Source organism: Telopea speciosissima, unplaced genomic scaffold (assembly GCF_018873765.1).
Source record: "Telopea speciosissima isolate NSW1024214 ecotype Mountain lineage unplaced genomic scaffold, Tspe_v1 Tspe_v1.0014, whole genome shotgun sequence".
Taxonomy (NCBI): domain Eukaryota; kingdom Viridiplantae; phylum Streptophyta; class Magnoliopsida; order Proteales; family Proteaceae; genus Telopea; species Telopea speciosissima.
The window spans coordinates 553,739-570,375 of record NW_025317350.1 but is presented as its reverse complement, the minus strand read 5'-3'; the positions used below and the strand labels follow the sequence as shown (position 1 = coordinate 570,375).

The 16,637-nt window shown below is 39.7% G+C and overlaps 1 protein-coding gene across 1 annotated transcript; it reads left to right on the top strand.

Moving 5' to 3' along the window:
- The first annotated feature begins 7,009 nt into the window (after nucleotides 1-7,009).
- LOC122647218 (F-box protein At3g07870-like) lies at nucleotides 7,010-8,351 on the top strand. Its single transcript, XM_043840669.1, has 2 exons — nucleotides 7,010-7,619; nucleotides 7,854-8,351. The coding sequence occupies exons 1-2, from the start codon at nucleotides 7,010-7,012 to the stop codon at nucleotides 8,123-8,125; spliced, it is 882 nt and encodes a 293-aa protein (XP_043696604.1). The 3' UTR covers nucleotides 8,126-8,351.
- Nucleotides 8,352-16,637: the final 8,286 nt, after the last annotated feature.

Here is a 16,637-nt window from a genome sequence, read left to right as displayed (position 1 = left end):
AATGATTTTGCAAATTGATGCCGCTGTGGCATGGAGGCTCATTACGAGGAGGAGAACCCTGGTTATTATGATGATATTGGTGTGGACCCCGACGGAGGTCGTGCCGATGATGCGTGCATTCTCGGTGGTCATTGATGAAGACCGTTGAAGAGTGCACTTGATGCTTTTTGTCTTGGGGACTCCTTTTTGTTTTTGTTAGGAGTTTATCCCCGTTCTACTTAAGATTCTACTATAGTTTTCTTACTTTCTTTTTGGAGTTGAGTTATCTCACCCTATATATATATATATATATATATATATGTATGTTTTTCTTCCTTTCTTTTAGCTTTTGTCAGCTTAGTTTCTCTTTGTGGGTTGTATCTGGGTGGGAATGTTTCAGAACACTTTGTATATATATATATATTATATTACCATCATTCCCGTATCGCTACGCTTTCTCTTTTGCTATCATAATTGTAGTATATCTGCAGCACTCTGATCTTGCTTATGGCAAAGTGATGGATGTGGGACTGTGAATGTAATAACTGCTTCTAGATCTGTGGGATTTGGCGGATTGCTGTTACGCAATTTGGATCACCTACCTAATCCTCCCAGGGGGTGGTTTGGGGTGTGATAGAGCTTGGTATCAGAGCGTGAGGCTCTTCTTACAATCATGGGATGTAGATTAGGATTAATAAGCTACCAACACTAAAACAAGTAATAATTAAAAGCTACAGGGGAGGTAGATGCAATTAAATAAAAGATGCATAATTTCTATTAAATTTAAAGAAAACTGTGGCTGAGCCACTACATCAGTTTGATTGAAAGTATTACTTCAATATTTACATCAGCTGACAAAAAAAAAAACTAAAACTAAATACATCCCGAACAAAGGCTGGTCAGAAGAACTACTCCGGAGGAGGCAAGTCGCCCAATGGAGGCTATGACTGGCGCAAGTCTACTCGGTAGAACCTGTCCCAAAAGTCCAAGAGCTGCTCAATAAAAATTCTACCCTGCTCTCCAATGATGTGAAGCCCCGATCCATCCTAGTCGCCATGTTAGAAAGCTGGGTACTGAGGCCCTGAAAATGTGACATCATATATGCCCACTCGAAAGGCTCTAGAACCTGAGAACTGGTGGCACCCGTCGCCTCATAAGCAGGCAAGTCTATAAACTGTGCATCGATGCCCTCAATGTCATCATGTCCATCACCCTGCTCCTCTCCATGCTTGCTCTGGATGTCACCCTGCACCTCCTCATCATGCTCATCACCAGCCAGCACCTCATCCAGCTCCTCATCCCTCTGCTGCTCATCTCCTGGCATCCCCATCTCCTCATCCTCCGGTGGATCACCCCCTGGCACCTTCATCTTCAGTATTGAGGTCTTGTCAATGGGCCTGGATCTATCCTTCTCCATGTACTCACCTGCCAAAGGAACCTCGAAATGCCGAAAGACTAAGGTAAGGCCCAGAGAATTCCAAGTGAAAAGCAACTAAACACCGGGTCAATCCAGTGAGCTCAGGTTAACCCTAGGATCACCAGAGATAGATTGGAATATTAAAATAACAATTTCTGATTTATATCTAGGATTTGATCCCGCGCTCGAGGCCTACAACCAGATTATTGTTGGAACTGAAATTGCAACCGAGTTCCTAGAACCAAACCTAGGGGAGTGAAATATTATCGTGTATGTACATGTAGCTGTGATGCTATGCCGGAAATTAAATTCAAATTATAAATGTTGTGTTATTTAAATTCTGTTCAATTATTCAAACTATTACACATTGATTGTCTGTTGATCAACACTATGAATTTTATTTGATGATTGTGATTGTTAGACTAGATGCAGTAGTTAGCTTGGAAATGAAGCTTGTGGTAGCCCGTAGTATGGGATGCGGTTGACACCACCTGACTCATACGATGCCATATAGATATGGGGTTAGAGTTTCATCACCCTTGCTACGCACCCTTGCCAATAGGGGTTAAGGTGTTGGATGCCTGTGAGGGTAACCATATGTCTATAATGAAATGAAAAGAAATGAAAAGAAATGTGTTTGCACCGGAATGGTGATTATGGGCTATAAGCCAGAAATGAAAGGGAAAGAGAAATGTGATGGATTGCCCTATAGGTTAATCACAGAGGGCTGGTCGGGCTGACCTTGGTGAACGAATGCGGGAGCTGACTGGTCCTCTCCGAAAACTCAATGGGTGTATCACGGGAAGGGGAAACCAAGCCCGCACCAGGGATACATGTATTGGGGATTGTAGTAGCACTGACCTGACTTAGTTGTGATGCTAGGTGGCTAATAAATAATCTGAACTTGCATATCATCTAGGATCATGTGGATTGTGGTTGCACGTTCATACATGATGATATGTTTTGCTCACAAGCTCAGTGGGGCTCACACTTTGTTATATATGTTTTTCTTTAGATGATTTTGCAGATCGATGCTACTATGGCATGGAGGCTCATTACGAGGAGGAGAGCCCTGGTTATTATGATGATATTGGTGTGGACCTCGACGGAGGTCGTGCCGATGATGCGTGCATTCTCGGTGGTCATTGATGAAGATCGCTAAAGAGTGCACTTGAAGCTTTTTGTCTTAGGGATTCCTTTTTGTTTTTGTTAGGAGTTTATCCCCGTTCTGCTTGAGATTCTGCTATAGTTTTCTTACTTTCATTTTGGGGTTGAGTTATCTCACCCTGTATATATATATATATATGTATGTTTTTCTTCTTTTCTTTTAGCTTTTGTCAGCTTAGTTTCTCTTTGTGGGTTGTCTCTGGGTGGGAATGTTTCAGAACACTTTGTATATATATATATATATATATACCATCATTCTCGTATCAGGCTTTCTCTTTTGCTATCATAATTATAGTATATCTGCAGCACTCTGATCTTGCTTATGGTAAAGTGATGAATGTGGGACCGTGATTGATGAACCGATAAACAGTCAACGACCAACGAACAGTCAGCAAGGTGGTGACAACCAACTCTAAAAAGAGTGGGTAGTTGTGAAACTACCTCTCAAAGAAGTGGGTAGTTATGAAACTACCTGATAACTATAGAAACCGCCTGAGCTGTCAAAGATGCCTAAAAAAAGAAAAATTCAAAACAAAGGAAGGCATCCACAAATCAAATCAAACAAGTCTTTACTTTTATTTTTTATTTTCTTTTTCTTAGTTGTAAATGGTTTCTGTTCTTTTCCTTAAAAGAACTTGTTGGGGTTACTTTCCAATGGTACTATTAGATGCAATGATGCAACCTTCCAATTCAAATTGAAGATCTCTGTAGTCCTTCATTTTACCAAAGATGTATCTGGAGAGAAAATTAATTTGATTGCTTCTTTTTCTTGTTCTTGGCGTTGCAATCTTTGCATTTTTTTTTGAAAAGTCCTTGGATTAAGGCACTGGTAGAACCCACTCTTTGATTCAATTCACTTTATGAAATAGTTTCCACATCCAACAACGGTCTCCAGAGAAATTGGGGGGAATCAGACTCATACTAAACGGGTAAATGAACCCATTCAAGGTGGTGGTCGATCTTTTCATATTGGTTATTGGTTGATTCACTGATATTAGAGTTGACCGAATGGTCCAATCAACGGTTTAAAAGACAACCATAAGTCCCATGTATTAAATATTAGTGCATGGGCACATGGGCTCCACATTTTCAAATTTTATTTTTATTTTGGGTAAATTATATTGTGATCCCCTTACTTTTGCTCTAAATACAGGGCAACCCCTTATGTTTTGAAAATATACACCTGGCACCCCTGAGTTTTGGGTAGTTGTTACACTCAGCCCCCATCCGTTAGAGCATTCCCATTAGTTGCTGATGTGTTGGCTATTAAAATGACAAATATACCCCTAATGGGGTATGAGTGTACCATTTTGCCCTTAGGGAAGCCCGAATTTCACACCCCGTTCCCCTTCCCTCCCTTCCCTTCCCTTCCCTTCCCCTCCCTTCCAGGGAGTCGTTGCAGTGAGGTGCAGTGACCTTCACTTAAGAAATCTTCACAGGTCAGATAGAAGAAACATCATAAAGGACATTTATCATGGAAATAAAAAACAAACAAGAATAACAAAGATACGTGAGAAGAGAGAATCATTCAATGATTTATTGCATGAATCAAATTAAAGCCTAAAAAGAGATATACCCAAAAAAGGGGTACAGTACACAGATAAAAAGAAGAGGAAAGTTTTCTACTAGCGGATATGACTTAAGAATGGACTTTCATTCCAGCTTACTCAAATTAAATCTCCATATAATGGAACTGATAAAACCCCTTAAAAAGAAGACAACAACAATAAGAAGAAGAGAGAGAGAGAGAGAGAGAGCAACTAACAAGAAATTAATGAGGGAGTTTAACAAGTGGGTTCTGTTTACACCTAGATTTCGCTCAACCCCTTCATGGTCGAATGGAAGTACTTGGCCATAGTTTGACTCGACCAAGGGGCCATGAACGAGACACCATTGCACTTTCCGATCAGACGGAGCAAGGCTGGATTCATCGACCAGGAATCAGTCGGTTAACGTCAACGACAGTTTTCAGCAGTTAAGACGTGGGTGATACACTAACCCGAACGTGGTTGGGATAGTGGCCGACAAATAAAGAGACCAATCTCATGGTTACTTCTACCATATAAAATAAGCAGGCGAAGCAAAAGAAGAGCATCAATCAAACATACATCAAACTTGCATTTAGTTATTTTTACTTTCTTGCACTATTTTATTTTTCCTCACAATGGTGTGAACTTAAGGTTTTTCTTTTTGCTTTATGCACCCTTATGCTTTGCACTATAGATTGTTCACTTCGAGTAATTTAAAGTGCAATTATCATCCATTTTCAGTTCTTTTCGTTCTGCTGTCTTTGAGAAGTTCTCGGATTACTGGGGCATGAGTAGAGCTCTAGATCACCGTAACGTAACAGGGTGTTCTGTCCTCATTCCGGCCATAACTTGTCAGCCGAAGGAAATTTGACACAACATTTTTGGCATACCCGGTTGGACACTTGATAGTAATGGTGGATACCAGAGCTAGTCTACGTAACAAAGATAGTGGAACCGATGCATCTAACGGTGGAAATGCTGATCAGTTGGTCACACAAGGAGAACGGCTGGACACTGTTGTTCCTCCTTATGGGGATGTGGTCTTGCAGGGGCAGGCCCGTACGGCCGCTGAAACGCAAGGGTACCTACAAACGGGAATGGAAGACATGAAAGCAATTGTTGCTTCCATGGCTCAAGTCTATAACAGTAGCCAAGTTCGGTTTGAAGAGTTGATCTTGGTGTTCTTGGCCCAACAACGGCCAGTGCAGGCCAGCCAACTTCGTATAGGCCAGACCCCGGTGGTACAGACGGGTAGTGCGGTAGGGACCAGAAACTGCTTGCCGTTTGCTCAGACTGGGTATCCTGGCGTCTATAGTCAGGCCGATTGTGCTAGTTCATCCAGCCAGCCAGTACGTCCAAATGGTGCAACCAGGACCACACTTCCTCAGAACGGAGTCCCTACAGTGGTAGTGCAAGTTGGGAACCCAACTATGTCGGTCACCACATCAAGCCCAACAACAGACCACAAGCCATTGGAGGGGAGAGTGCTGGGCATGATTGAAGTAGATCATACAGCAAAGACAAATAGGAGCCACCCTATCAATGGAGGTACAGTCTTCCTAGAGAGAGAGAGAGATTGTTTTCATTGGAAGCCCACCCTATCGAAAGTTCCATCAGCTATACCAATTCGAGGATCATGCATTTGAAGGTGATGAATGATAGGAGATAGATAGGTAACAGTCTTGCCAGTGTCAGTAGTCGCATTAACAAATCTAGAAATTTCGTCAAAGAACAGCAAACCTTACCATCTAAAAGAAAATGAGATAAACACAAAAATGGGAATGTTCACAAAATCGGATAAAAAATCTAGACCATTAACTCAGATGAATTAATAAATCTTTTAGGGGAATAAGAGCAGGAATTTTTTTTTTTTGGGGGTAGGGGGTGGGAGTGGGGATCGGTTAAGAGAGCAGGATTTTATTTTGATGAAATACATGTCGCAGATTCTCACTTCTCACTATAATTACTTTAGAATAATGAGTAACCAGTTCAGAGCAAAAACGAGAGAGAGAGAGAGAGAGCAAAACCTCGGAGTTCTTTGCATAACGAGGATTGAAGTCCGAGAGAGGAGCAAGAAGCGAACATTGCATTCTCCCCATGATTCTTGGTCATTTCTTCTTCTTTTTATTCAGTGTGTCAAAAGTGATTTGGGGTTTCTGCTAGTGCTCAGAGAAGATCGCTCCTCATTAGGGTTTTAAGACTCGCGTGATAAATTGACCATTTGACCTTAGGGTAGACCAGAGAAGAGAGAGGGATTGAAATGAGATTTCTGCACTGCAATCGCCGATCAGAGAGAGAGAGAGAGAGAGCAGGGAAGGGGACTGCGGGAGAGAAATGGAGATCGCAGAAAGAGAGATAGAGAGATGTCCCACTCTCCCTAAGATTCCGGAAGGGAAGAGACTTCCGCGGGATTCAGCCACATAGCCGTTGATAGGGATTTCAAATAATGACCTGTTGTCGCCGGTTTTCGGTTGAACTGGGGAAAGACGTTCAACGACTTAGATTGCGCTAGGTGAAATCAATGGTCACCAGAAAAGAACGTCCCACAAACTTATTTGACACGTACATACCGCGACCACTTACTCTTTTATTTATTTATTTATTTCTGATTAGTACTGATAAACTTGATCAATTGAACTATAGGAGCTTTCATTAAAACTTGATCCAGTATAGTTTAGCGGCTGGTCATAGATTTCAGTGGGTCGGGCAATCTTGTTGTTTGATCGGATTAACCCACCTTGGACCCGGTCCATAAAATCAGGAAGCCTATATTGGAGACCAGGCCGGGTTTAAGAACATTGCACTTGGAGTTGCCCAAGGCCACACAAATTAGCTGTTGCAACATGAAGCAACAGAGAAAGAAGAAGAAGAAGAAAAAATCCAACCGACAGGAGAAGAAGAGTTAGAGATAGTAAAGATGCAGGGGCTACCATTTGAAATAATAAAAGAAATCCTCTCCAGATTACCTGTTAAGTCTCTCTTGCGATTCAGGTGCGTCTCCAAAGACTGGTGCTGTGTAATTAGTGATCCTTTTTTCATTTCCCAACACCTCAATCTATCATCTGAGTACAAAATAGGTCTCTGCCTCACTAATGGCCGTCTCTTTACTATAACTTTTGATGGGTTATCATCTACTGCAACAATGGTTGATATTCCGTTTAAGGGTCTGGAGGATAGTGTTGAAATCTTGGGTTCTTGTAATGGATTGTTATGTTTATTTGTTTCTAAGCGTTTATCTTCCTGGTTTCGTCACATTAGCCCTATATATTTGTGGAATCCCGCTATAAGTGAATACAAGAAGCTTCCTGATGCTCCAATTGGGTCCCCAAGAATTTGGGGAATTAATAATACTGTGTTAGGGTTTGGTTATGATCCCATTAATAATGAATACAAAGTTGTAAGAATTATTTACTTCTGCGAGAGAGGAACTGATCGCCTTATTTATAAGTCTGATGTAAGGGTGTATTCCCTGGGGACTGGGAAATGGAAGAAACTAGGAGATGCCCCTTTTGACAGCAGGGACTGTTACGATCCCATTTATCCCACATCGGTTATATGAGAAACTTGATGTGGGTTGATAAGTTCTTGGGTTCTCTCACCTTATAAGCTGGTTTTATGGGGTTGAGGTCTTCCAAGCTCATATCAGTGGTTCCCACATCGGTTATATGAGAAACTTGATGTGGGTTGATAAGTTCTTGGGTTCCCTCACCTTATAAGCCGATTTTATGGGGTTGAGTTCTTCCAAGCTCGTATCAGGTACACTTCATCAAAGGTTGTAGTGAATGGATATATTCATTGGCTAGCAACCCGGGAGATCAAATCAGTAATTTCAGAGTTCATAATATCTTTTGATGTGCGAAATGAGGTGTTTGAAGAGATACAACATCCTGATTGTGGAGAAGGAGATGAAACGCATTGCAATTTTGTTGCATTTCTGGGAGGATGTCTATCTTTGGTTGGGTGCATATTTGGTAGATGTGTTGAGATATGGGTAATGAAGGATTCTGGTGTGAATGAGTCTTGGACTAAATAGTTCACCATTGAATGGTCATATGGGTATGGAGTCCCTACAGAAATTTTGAAGAGTGGTGAGATTCTAAATAAGAAGGATTCCCAAAAGCTGGTTTTGTATAACCTTGAAAGCAAAGAGGAGAGAGACCTTGGAATTTATGGGCTTCCAAATCAGTTTAACTTGTTTATATTCATGGAGAGTCTTGTTCCACTTTCTGTTGGAAGTAGACATGAGGAGCATCAATAGGGGAAAAAAAAAGGGGAAGAGGGGGGGGATTGATGAAGTAAAAATAAAAGCTTTTGTGAATAGGTGCCCTGTTCTTTAATGCCATCTTCTACTTTTGTATAACCCTGAAAGCAAAGGAGAGAGGGACTTTGGAATTCATGGACTTCGGAACCTGTCTGAGTTGTTTATTTTCATGGAGAATCTTGTTACTTTGTGTGGGAAGCAGACGGGAAGAGCAAACAGTTAGGGGAAAGAAATGGGGATGAAGAATTATAAATATTGAGTAATGATGAATAGGAGTCCTTTTCTTTAATGCCATCTTCTACTTCTTCATGTGCAAATCATTTTGTGTAGAGTTTATTAACTTAATTTAACTATTTTTAGCAGTATACTCATTGGCATGTGCTATATCAACTTATGGTGTATGTAATTGTGGTTCTCTTTCAACTATGGTTTCCTTTAGGAAGTTCATCTCTTTTGCATCAGCCTAGTTTGTCGGCTTATCATGTAATATTGTTTTGTTTGTTAAAGTAGCCAGCCTGCTAGGAGTGATTTTTGTTGAGCAATTAGTTATTTCAGGTATTTAAGTCTTGAAGTCTAGATACAAATTAAGGAGAAATATAAGGCTCCAAAATGTGGGATACATTAAGAAAGTTAGTTTATGTTACAAGTTAATGGATTCTTGATTGCTTATTACTAGTTTGTTGTTTTTTCCTAAGCCTGTGATGGTGGTGTTATGCTTTATGGCTCTAAAAGTGTTTCTTACACAATATTAGATGTTCTACTAAGTTTTTCTCAGCCCCTGCTTTTGACTTTTTTTTTTTTTTCTCACTTTCAGAACAATGGGATAGAATATCCTTTGATGTTACAATTTCCCTGGAAAACAGTTGTGGCAATTAATATTACATCTAATGAAAAGTGTTTTCCACTTTATCTCAAAATGTTTTTTTTGTTATAATATGACATTATGTACTATATTATGTATAGATCTATCACATTCAAGAAGATTATATATTTACCCTAAAATCTATCACAATAGTCACTCCTATTGTTGAAGACCCTTCTGAGACATGACTTTGATCCACCCGGCATTCTTCATGGCAATTGGTGACTTTACATGTAAGAAATTTCATCTTTTAATCTTTTATAACAATTTCAATGTGCCGCACTTGTTCAGTTATTGATTATTCAGAATTCTTAGTATATATGCATGATATATGACACAAATTGCTTGTTTATATTGTTTTTATTGTCCAAAAGTGTATTTCCATGTGTATTTTGATCATTTTCATGCGTTTACGCACCGATCGATCGTATCTCCGTACACGATACGATCTGATACGATACATCTCTTAAAATCGCTGCCGAATCGATGCCGATACCGATACTTAAATCCTTGCATCACACTCTTAAAATTGTGTTATTTGCAACTCTGTTCTTCTGGGTCTTTCAATTAGGGAAGAATAGTGCATATAGTCAATTTTATTTGGTGGTTTGTTATCTTTGTTAGTGCCAGTTAATGTCACGTCCCTATCCCAATAAGAAATATAATACAATAAAAGGGGTGACTAGGATGACACACATCATCCCATTAAGCTACCAGGATCACAAATACAGTGTCCCAATCTACAGTCATTAATCAATATTAAAATGCATTAACATTAGCATGCGGAGAAGGAAATATTACAATCCATAATCATCAGAAATAAAGCGGAAGCGTACAAATAAATAGTTACAAGATGTTCACTGACTAAATGATATATAGTACCATAGTTACACATTTTTCTATGATCATTAGGTAACTACAAAAAATGGTATAACAATAATATTTATACACGGACATTAAGCCCCAAAAGAATCAAAAGGGAACAAGTCCCAAGTAATCAAGGTGCTCCGTAAGCACAATCATCGCATAGGCATCCATTGCCGTGCTGCTCAGTATAGCCTCTCGATCCTCAGCGTCAATATCATCATATCCCGAGGTTTCAACCTTGAGTCCATCAAAGTAGCCACCACCTGTATCATCATCTGAAAAGAATGTATACACGGGAGTTAGCTCCACCGAGCTAGTCAAGGGATGGGGATGCATATACGGACACAAAAGCACAAATAATCCATGGTGCATGCTATTATTAACCATTTGCCACCTAACACATAATACTAAGTCAAGAGTATATGCTACTGCAATAACTCAAGAAATACTGTGGGTCCTTCCATTCTCGCCACAGAGAACCTCAATTATTACCGTGGGGACTGCGCCGACCGTAGCCTCATACCACTCAGAGGCATACCTTGATAACCATTACTACCTTGGCCTGGCTGGCCTCTTTAACTCTCCATAGGCGGCAGGTGCTCTGGTTACCCAACACCTAAACCCCTGTTGGTAAGGATCATAGCATAGGGAACTGAACCCAACCACAAATATACGATAGATCCTATCTTGTCGAAAGGTACTCCAAGTGTATCAACATCTCATTCAATCTAACATCCGGGTACCAACACAACACGGCGCATACAAGCAAGAATGACATGTAAGTTACAAGTTCACATAATCTGGGGTTTCGAAACTGGTACTTCCCTACACCATAACCCAACATAGTCTACATCATCATATTCATCATTATCAACAATAAGAAGTAAATGCAAGTATGCAAACATGCTCATAATGATGCAAACAATCATATACACGTATAACTACAATTAAACAAACCCAATCAAGTACCCAAGACCCACTCACCAAGTATTCACGTACAATTAGTCGTGTCTAGTATTGGTTGCTTCGGTACACATTCCCTCGTACTATTTAGATAGCCTAGGGATGCGTGAATAAGGTATTAGAAGAGTATAGGTGGGTCCCACAAATGGTCCCCAAGTGCTGTCATTCAGAACATCACAAGGAACTTGAATGGATTCTCGAACAGAGGAACACCCAGTGGATTCATTGGTGAATCCGTTCTCAGTAATGAAAACCCGAGAGAAAAGGAGTTAAATGGGCTACACGGATTCTCGAACAGAGGGAGGACCCTGGGTCCGTTGGTGAATCCGTTCAGGCCAAATTTCAGATTTTAAATCTTTCAAAGCTTAACAGATTCTCGAACGGAGGCCCGATGCCTAGGTCTATTCGTAAATCCGTTCGAACCAGTATACAAATTTCTTAAGTTATTTGATTCCCAATCCAATCCTTAGATGTATTTTTGGTCTTAGGACTTAGAAGGGTAAATACAAGGTTCAACATGGTCATGAGGACCTAGCCCTAGCTTGGCCTTAGCGGTTCAAGGATTGGAATCCTTCCAAGGTTTTCATTTCTAGGTTTAGAGTTGTTAATGGTCAAGAATCAAATGGGGAGGTCAAAATAAGTTAGTAATGGTCCAAGGGTAATCATTAACTCACCCATGAGCTAAGGTAAGAGCCCCATTAGTAACATTGGGTTCCAAGGGAACCCTAGGTTAGAATCAATCCAAGAGGGGGTTCAAAATTAGCTTAAGAAAGGGACGAGGAGATGGGGTGCACTTACTTGTAAGATGGCCCCTAATGGATGAGCTCCACCTTGATCCCCCCCCCCTACCAACTCCTTCTCCTCCTTCACTCTCTCTTCTTCTCTCACTCTCTTAACTCCCACGATTCTGGTTGGTGTAGCTTAGTAAATGAGCCAATGACTGGCTTAGAGGTGTATTTATAGTAAGTGGCCCTTAGGTGCTGTTTGGATTGGGCCTCCTTAGTCTAAATCACATTAAAACAGATTTTGGGTCTTGTGGGTCCATATTCAAGGTCTAACCAAGTGAGAGGGTTTAAGAGTGGGGGCCACCATGTTCAGGGACATGGCCATTGTGTTCGGAACACGGGAACGCGGGTCCCACCCAAGGAAACATAAAAACAAGCCTAACAGCATGAACGGATTATCGAACGGGCTCACTTGCAGTGGGTCCGTTCGTAAATCCGTTGTAGCTAAAAGGATTGAAACACAAGGAAAAGGTCTCGGGGCTTAAGCCCGCACTTATAGGTCGTGGAGGGGAGTACAAACAATCACATCGAGAGGTTAGTGACTTACCCCTAGTCACTCATAGGACTAGTGCTAGGAGGATAGTCGACGAAGTCACCATCAATGAAGTTTCCTCACTCCCGATTGAGGAACCTTTCCTCGACTGGCAAACCCGTGACGAAGTCGACGATCTTGTAGCTAGGCTTGGCCCTCATCGTGAACAGCTCATTGGCATACAAGGCAGCACCATCTACATGTCACAAGAATAACAATAAAATGTTAGGGTCTCAGGTGCTTGTATAACATCCCCCCCTCCTTACAAGAAATTTCGTCCCTAAAATTTGCAGTACCTTGTAAGTAACCTAGGGAAGGGTACTTCGTCCGCATCTCAACTTCTGCTTCCCAAGATGCTTCTTTCTCTGGATGATTGCATCATTTCACCTTCACATAGTGGATAGGTCAGTTGCGAAGGTGGACAATCTTGCAGTCCAGAATCTTTTCGGGCTGTTCCTTGTAAGACATATCGGCTACGAGCTCTGGTGGTTCTTGTGATAAAACATGACTTGGATCATGAACGTACTTCCGCAACATGGACACATGGAAGACGTCATGTACGCCCTCTAAGGATGGAGGGAGTGCCAATCGATAGGCCACCGGCCCGATTTCGTCAGGATCTCATAAGGTCCAATAAACACCCTTTGTATTTGCAAGTCACATGGTCATCGAAGGCGATCTTGCACATAGTGAGCCCCTTTTTTTCAAGTGTCACAAAGTATTTATTTATTATTTTTTTGATGGTACAAAGTATTTATTTTGTCACGTAGACAGATCACAGAATATGTCTATTCCTACCATTGGATAGAAAAGACATGGTCTAGATTAAAACACTGCCTTAAGTAGTATCTGAACTATATGATATCTATTCTTCCAAAAAAAAAAAACTATATGATTATCTGTTGCACGAACTCTGGTTCTCAATTCCACTCTATTCAAAGCATGGTTTTGGTGCACGGTATCAGATCGGGTATCGGTCACCTTCAAAACCGATATGATACTAAAATGATATCGATACGGATCGACCGTATCAGACAAGTTTATCATTGAATTTTTTTAAAAACTATTTTACCTCATTTTCCGTATTGTTTCACCAATATGGTATTGGCCAGGTTATGGTATCGCTAACCTTCAAAACCATGCAATATCAACTGTATTGGGCAATCTGATACTAGTAACTCAAACCATGATCCAAAGCATTGTCAGTTGTTAATTCATAAGCAATCACTATGAAAAATAATGCAGAGAAGTCTAACAACATATGCAACCTCAAATTAATATAATGGAATAGAGATAGAGTATCTGTATCGCTACCCACAAGTTGGTAATGAATGGCACTGCCAAGATAACATATAATCCTTGTGCTATTATATGTATGGCTAATGGTTGGGATCTAAAAGAGAAGGAAGAAAATTCCTGCAAATTTATGAAATAAGCAAAGTTATTTTGGGTAATAGAAAATATATATTAAATTGAACTGCTGCAATTAAAATTTTTTTTTTTTTTGGTAGAACTGGTGCAACTAACATCATAATTATGTAAAGGGTAAGGAGTAAAGTTCTAAAAACAATTCAAAATAAGAAAAATGTAATTGGCATCCAAAAGACATGGAATGAAGTATTAAACAGAGCTTATTAGAGCAACAATCTAGAGAAAGAGGGCGGTACCTCTGTTATTTTATTAATAAAAGAAATATTTAATTACAACCTAAGAAGGGGGACATAAAAGCCTTACCTTCATCAGAAAATCTGTACATACTGGAAAAAAAAAAAAACCAAAATGAAACAAAATGAGCTAGGAATTAAACATTAATTATCAAATCAAAACTCATTGTTTTTGTTCATTTGAGTATTCGAGCCCATATGTTGACATGATGGCCTAAACGAATGCGTACTTGACATGCAAGTGGTCCAACTTGGTCAGCTCAGAATCCATCCTCTTTGCAACCATGAAAAGAAATTGGACCACTTTACGTGTAACTTGGGAGATATGGTGCCCGATAGTCCAACATAGCATAAAATGACCTAAAACCTGTATAACACAGAAAAATACCCGAGTAGTTCTGTTCAATGAGGTAAAATTCATGCTTTATGTCCTAAGATTTCACACATAAATGTGCTCATCAGATTCCTCTCACACTTGAACTTTGCTTGCCCTCAAGTAAACAAAATAAAACCTATACTAAAGTGCAAAAATCCTAACTCACTTTCATAGGAGTCACGGTTGCACTTAGCACGTGCAAGAAGCCTTTAAACCCCTAGGTTACCCCTTGTGGACGAGTTTAGTCTCATGGGTGTTTGCAGTGAATATACACCCAACATTCAATTGTAAATCCTTACTATGGCCTAGGAAAAGAGTGAGCCGCTTAAAATTGAAAACAATTTACTATGACATTTTCAGATATTCCCCCACACGTGAACTTTATTATCCCACTCCCAGTTGGAAAATTGTCATACATCTCACATAGGGAGGTTTGGGGTAAGGTGAGTCACACTGTTTTTCCTTAAGATTAGATCGAGTAGGTCATCTAGGCTACAAAAGATTTCATCTCGGAACCTTGGTAGAACCTTTAAACACATGCACAATTTCAATTTCACTTTGATTTTACTTGCCATATTTTTCCAAGCATTGAACTCAAATATCCCTCCACTACAATTGGCTTGAATAACATGCATGGCTTGCACCAGATACCCAAGTTACTAAGTAGTGTTGGAATAGATTCTCAGTGCATATATCATTTGATTGTCACATTGTGGCTTTAGACATTGATGTAGTATGAGTTCAAACTTTTAATTTATTTTATTTTTATTTTTTTCTTTTATTCTACTCCAATCCAAGTATTTAACTTAAATGTCCCTCTACTACAATTGGCTTGAATTGAATGACATGCAGGGCTTGCACTAGACACCCAAGCTACTAAGTAGTATTGGAATAGATTCTCAATGCATATATCATTTGATTGTCACATTGTAGCTTTAGACATTGATGCAGTATGAGTTCAAACTTTTAATTTATTTTATTTTTATTTTTTTCTTTTATTCTACTCCAATCCAAGTATTGAACTCAAATGTCTCTCCACTACAATTGGCTTGAATGACATGCAGGGCTTGCACCAGACACCCAAGTTACTAAGTAGTGTTGGAATAGATTCTCAGTGCATATATCGTTTGATTGTCACATTGTGGCTTTAGACATTGAAATGCAGTATGAGTTCAAACTTTTAATTTATTTTATTTTTATTCTTTTCTTTTATTCTACTCCAATCCGTGCAATGTCTTGACCTCTTAAGCTTTCTAGGTGGCTCTTGTAGCGAGCTTTAGGCCAGTTACTCTCAAACCAGACGGCTTTAAGTAATTAGGTGTAAAACACCCCTCGGGCTTACTTACTCAAACCAAATAGGCTGCAAGCCAAGACTGGATCAAAGAGCAAATAATTTTTTTTTGCCAATCAACTATATCATGCAAGTGTATCATGGTTCAACCTTAGTACCTAACCAAAACTCGTGTAAACAGGATGATTAACAAAATCGACTCTCTCAGTAGACAGTGTACTTTAAAGAAATTTAAAATCCTTTGGATCGGTAAATTCCAATTCCCTCCTCAGTGCGGAAGTTTTATTACTTCAAAGTGCCGAATATTTGGATGCTCTCAAAGTCTTCAGAAAAATAAACTAAAAATGCTACACACTCGCTCTCGAACCAAAGTAAAGACTACCCCCATACTTAAATTATACAGTGTCCTCAATGCATGCAGAAAATAAAGTATAAGGACCGAGATGAGGGGGTTTACCAGATATAATCAACAAAGAGGATCACAAAGCTGTTGTCTTGCGTTTCTTTATTTTGTAAACCACCATTACTGAAGATTGTTACACAACACAGAACATTTGGGTTAGTTAAAATCTGATCATATAATATCAAAAAACATAGACAAGATGAAATCATTAATTAATTAAAGTAAAGCAAGATTAGAAAGAAACATCAAGGCAATTAATTATAATATGAACCTTTGTATGCCTGTACTCGTGCATTATCCATTCGGTCTTCTTACTATCTTTGCATGACTGTTTGCCATGATCATCATCAAACATGTGATACGTCAATTACTTGACGTAACCTATCGTGCTCTTTTGCTGCTCAAGTGTGTCTGTAATAGAGTTGTCACCTGTACTAGCCCTCCAAAAGCCATTACCGGTTGTACGATGAGGTCTTGACCCACCTTTTGCAGAGATTAATCTCAAGGTTACAAAGAAATAGAGTGATTTCTTGGCACCACT

What these genes read in the sequence shown, in the direction of transcription:
- LOC122647218 (XM_043840669.1), top strand. Translation starts at nt 7,010, where the DNA reads ATGCAGGGGCTACCATTTGAAATAATAAAAGAAATCCTCTCCAGATTA. An exon ending in TTTTGACAGCAGGGACTGTT is followed by an intron (nt 7,620 to 7,853) that starts ACGATCCCATTT and finishes GTATCAGGTACA; the next exon opens with CTTCATCAAAGGTTGTAGTG.